Genomic DNA, 4,240 nt, shown 5'->3' on the forward strand with positions numbered 1-4,240 from the left:
TCCAATTGTCTTCTCTGATTAAAGGGATCTCAATTTTATAGGATATTTAGGGCCCATTTGGTGTTGCTTTTTTTCTCCCCCTTGTTTTGATTTTCAAAAATCCAAGAAGAAAATTGAACTAGAGTGAACAAAAATGCATGATGAAACCCTTCTGTTTTTAAAATTATTCATAAAATTGTGAAGAGGTTTTGGCATCAAAAATTTATTGCTTTCATGAAAGTGAAAATAAAAGCAAGGAAGGAGAGAAATTCCTGCAAATGATATCTTGATCTCCATGTTGATACTTTATATATTTGTAAGAAAAAAAAATACAAAAACAACAAAAATACCAAACAGGCCATTAATTTCTTTGGTTCTATCCAAATGATATCTCAATCTTCATGGTGGTAGTTCATGTATTTGTAAGGAAACAAAAATATGAAAAAGCAACACCAAACAGGCCCTAAATTTCTTTGGCCATCAGTCATCCCATATCTATGAGGAAGTATCTTGACAATTCCTGTCATCAACCCGAAACTTCATTAAAGAAATTTCTTTTACAATCCTTCCGGTAGGCACTCGGTGTCAAGAGTTATCATTCAGTTGCAAACAGAAAAACAATGCATTATCTGTAATTTGGAAAAAATGACTCACAGGTAAGTAAAAAAAACCAACTTGTATAACACAAGTTAATAGAAAGAATTATCTGCACATTTCCAATAATATCTCATGAATGGTAATAAACATCCTATGAGTTCCCGCAGGTTCAATGGGACCCGTACTACAACAAATGTCCAAATTACACATGAACACAATTAACAGAATGAAACAAAAATTGGGAGGAAAAAATATATAGGAAAGAAAAGGACAAAAAATTAATCTGGGTGCCTTAAAACAACAACAATCCAATCCAGGCCCTTTGTTGCTCCTGTAAGACTGACCAGTGCAGTTCTGCAACTTTGTGAGCACTTCTATGCTTAGCTGCTCTTATGCACCAGAAAAGGGTTACTGTACCCCTCAGATAGACTTTGGTGAAATATAGCAAAGATCATGCACTAATATGTTACAAATGAAAGAATCTCTCTGGCCACCAGCAATATCTTGATATCTGCATGCGTCGTGTGACCAATATTTGAATTTTTATGATGTATGTCATGTCCTGAGCTGCAAAACTCAATACAGCTCTCTACCTCATTTTTTTAAGCTCATGCTATATTCTGATCTATCATTGAGGCTCAAAGATATGACAATTCCTTATGAAATCACTGGAGTAGTTTACATGTTTTGTCCAGAATGGTTGAAGGTGTTTAAACCCAATTTCTAGCCATGGCTTACACTGTCCATTGTAGTGGATCACAGCAGCCTTCTTCACACTGTCAAGGTTGGTTTTCTCCTGGTATCCCAGACCTAGCATGTGCCACGAAGAGTCAATGGGATGTACGTGGCCCCTGAAGGCTATAAGTGCCGGTGGTAAAGTTCCAAACTTCCACAGTGTCAAATTGGCCTTCAGATTCTGCAAACAAAATATATACATATACATACGTTTGTAAGGTGACACCAGGACATGCGCGTTATGCTCATGGGATTGTGTGCATATGTGTTTATGTGGGTACACGTTGAGGAAGTTAACAGAGGGAGCTCATGATTTCATTCTTGATAAGATCTGCAATGTTAATGGAACTTATAATCAAAACCTTCCTTATTATGCAAGCTTTGGCCAAACGAAGAAAGAAAGAGCCCTAGAACTAAAAAAATCAGATGAAAGTCATGAGAAAGGATTTTACTCGCATTTATAAGGATCATAGTCCATGGCTGGAGAGACACTGGCAAAGAAGGAAGGCTATTCAATAGTTAACCCACCAGATAATGTTTGTTGTCTAGAGTTAAATATTAAGCTAGCTTAAATGCATCCATCATGTTTCTCAAATAGAAACTTCTTGAGCTTCTAATTTGCATGATTGCTGTTAGTCCTCCTCAAGGTTCTATGTACTATTGCACATATGTTTTATGGGTAGAATAATCTAAAGGAAACATCATCTATCGGCTCCAAATCAACTCAAGTTTTGCATTTGCCATGCCCAGTTTTCTACTTGTCCATGGTCATTCCTACTTTGAACATGTTCATAAAACCAAATATAATATACATGACCCTTAGCCACCTGCCTACTTCATTTGTATCTAGCACCACAGTTGTGGCAGATACACACCCTTGTTTTCAGTTATGCAAATTATTATAAACATCCCATACATAATGAAGTAGTATTATCTGATTACCTCCTTTACTTGAATCTAAAAAAGAAACAGGTCATATCCCATTTTATGGGTCAATTTTTCTGCATCAAGATTTAGTTTGCAGCATTCAGGGCTCTTTGTTTATCAGGTTCTAATAGAACAGGTCCAGGCAAAAGCAGAAATAAATGAGTTGTATCAAAATACTTATTTGGTAGTCGTTCATAAAACCTGCTTGGGAAAAACTGGCAGGTCATAAAACCTGAAAAATGACTTTTACAAAAAAAGGTCTTTCCTGTTTTTCCACAAAAGCCATTTTACAGCTGCAAGGTTTTACAAGAATCTGTTCTACTACAAGATGCAACCACAAAGCCCCTTAAGAACTTTTAATACCATTAGTTAAATTTGATGGCAATTCGCAAAAGTGGTGCCAACTTCCTAGCCAAGACAACTTCCAGTAGGAGAATGGGTTGCCATAAAACCTGAAATGCCAGTTGCTAGGAATAAAAGCTAAATTTTTGATTATCTGATTAACTTCACACAACACTATCAGGTTTTATTTAACTATCACCTACAGACAACCAAAAAGCCCCTTAATAACTTTTACGACCAGTTATTAAACCTGATAGCAATCTACAAATCGGCCTGTTTGGATAATCCTGTTGGATCCTCAGGATTGGAAACAGGATTTCTAGTGTCACAAAATATAAGATCTAGCCCAGCCCATGTCAACCAGACCTCTCCCAGCCCATTCCACAAGGAGAAAAAAAGAACCACCGAGGCCCTTTTTTTCTCTCCCTATGGGATTTGCACCAGCCCATTTCAAAGGTATTCCTATGAATTACGCGAATATAGGCCTCCTGTAAAACCTGCTGGATTACATAGGATTATCCAGATAGGCCCTAAATGGTGCCAGACACCTAGCAAAGGCAACTTTGGTTTAGAGAAGGGCTGATAATGCGACTTTTATTGGTTTTTGTTTATGCAACAACAAGGGCACCCTTTAGGGCTCCCCAAGGCTTGAATAAAAATCCACATGAAGAAACAGTGAACTGCACTGATTTGATGCAAAAAGCATAAGCCAGAGAGACAAACTGCAACAAAATCCATAATCTAGTTACCTACTTACAGAAGAGTGTTGGAGGCATACAGAAAATAAAATATAATATACATATCTCTCTCTCTCTCTCTCATGTGCACATGTACATATGTATTTATCTATGCATATAATTTGAACCTCTTGACACCATTTAGTATCTGTGAGATGTTCACAATGTTCTGGAAATGGAATCTGTCAAAACTAGGATAGAGATACTACATTCAGAAGATTGGATGCTAGTCATTTCTAAAACCCAAGATACCATCACTAAAAGGAAGGATAAATTTTTTATGCAACATTTGCCATATAAAAATATTTACTTGTGCATATTGAAAGCACATATCGGATGGAAAGTGAATTCATATCTTACCTCCTTCAGCCAGTAATGATATGTTTCTCTAATGTCTGTCTTCCTCCATGTGCTCAAGTCAAAGATATTCATCCCGTATGCCCATGCGCATTCATCAGGGTCCAAATTCTTGGCTATAAGTGGATGAGAGAAGTTGAAATATGTCCTAAAGTGCTTTGACATCACCCACTTGTCATCACCTCTACAAGTTTCTACAGCCCCATTGACCTTTCCCACAAGATCGATTTTCCACAGAGGTGACAAGTCACGCTGAATAACAACATCATCATCAAGAAAGACCACCTTTTTGAGGTTTGGAAAGAGCTGTTTGGATACATTATAAAATGCAGTGTCACTATAGATGGCCAACAAAATAACTTGAATATGAAAGAAGATAAATAATTTTTATTCTAGGACAAATGGGATCTTTGCATGCAATCTCATTTCACAATTCTGATACTGTTAAAGAATTTGGATTTGTCATACCAAGTCCACAAGCACTATTGATTTGCCACAATTGAACATCATGGGGGAAAAAACAAAACAACTTTATGCTACTAGCAGTCATGCACATAAAGTCAGGA

At 36.8% G+C, this 4,240-nt stretch overlaps 1 protein-coding gene across 1 annotated transcript in view; it reads right to left on the reverse strand.

Moving 5' to 3' along the window:
* Positions 1-640: 640 nt before the first annotated feature.
* The window catches only part of LOC105055990 (probable galacturonosyltransferase 13), a 12,587-nt gene continuing 8,987 nt past the window's right edge, over positions 641-4,240 (reverse strand). Inside the window, exons 5-6 of the mRNA XM_010938043.3 lie at positions 3,678-3,980; positions 641-1,492 (exon numbers count right to left, since the gene is read on the reverse strand). Of these exons, the coding sequence (XP_010936345.1) occupies positions 1,205-1,492; positions 3,678-3,980 (591 nt within the window). The 3' untranslated portion in view covers positions 641-1,204. The remainder of the gene's footprint in view (positions 1,493-3,677; positions 3,981-4,240) is intronic.

The sequence above is a fragment of the Elaeis guineensis genome, chromosome 13 (genome assembly GCF_000442705.2).
Source record: "Elaeis guineensis isolate ETL-2024a chromosome 13, EG11, whole genome shotgun sequence".
Lineage (NCBI taxonomy): Eukaryota > Viridiplantae > Streptophyta > Magnoliopsida > Arecales > Arecaceae > Elaeis > Elaeis guineensis.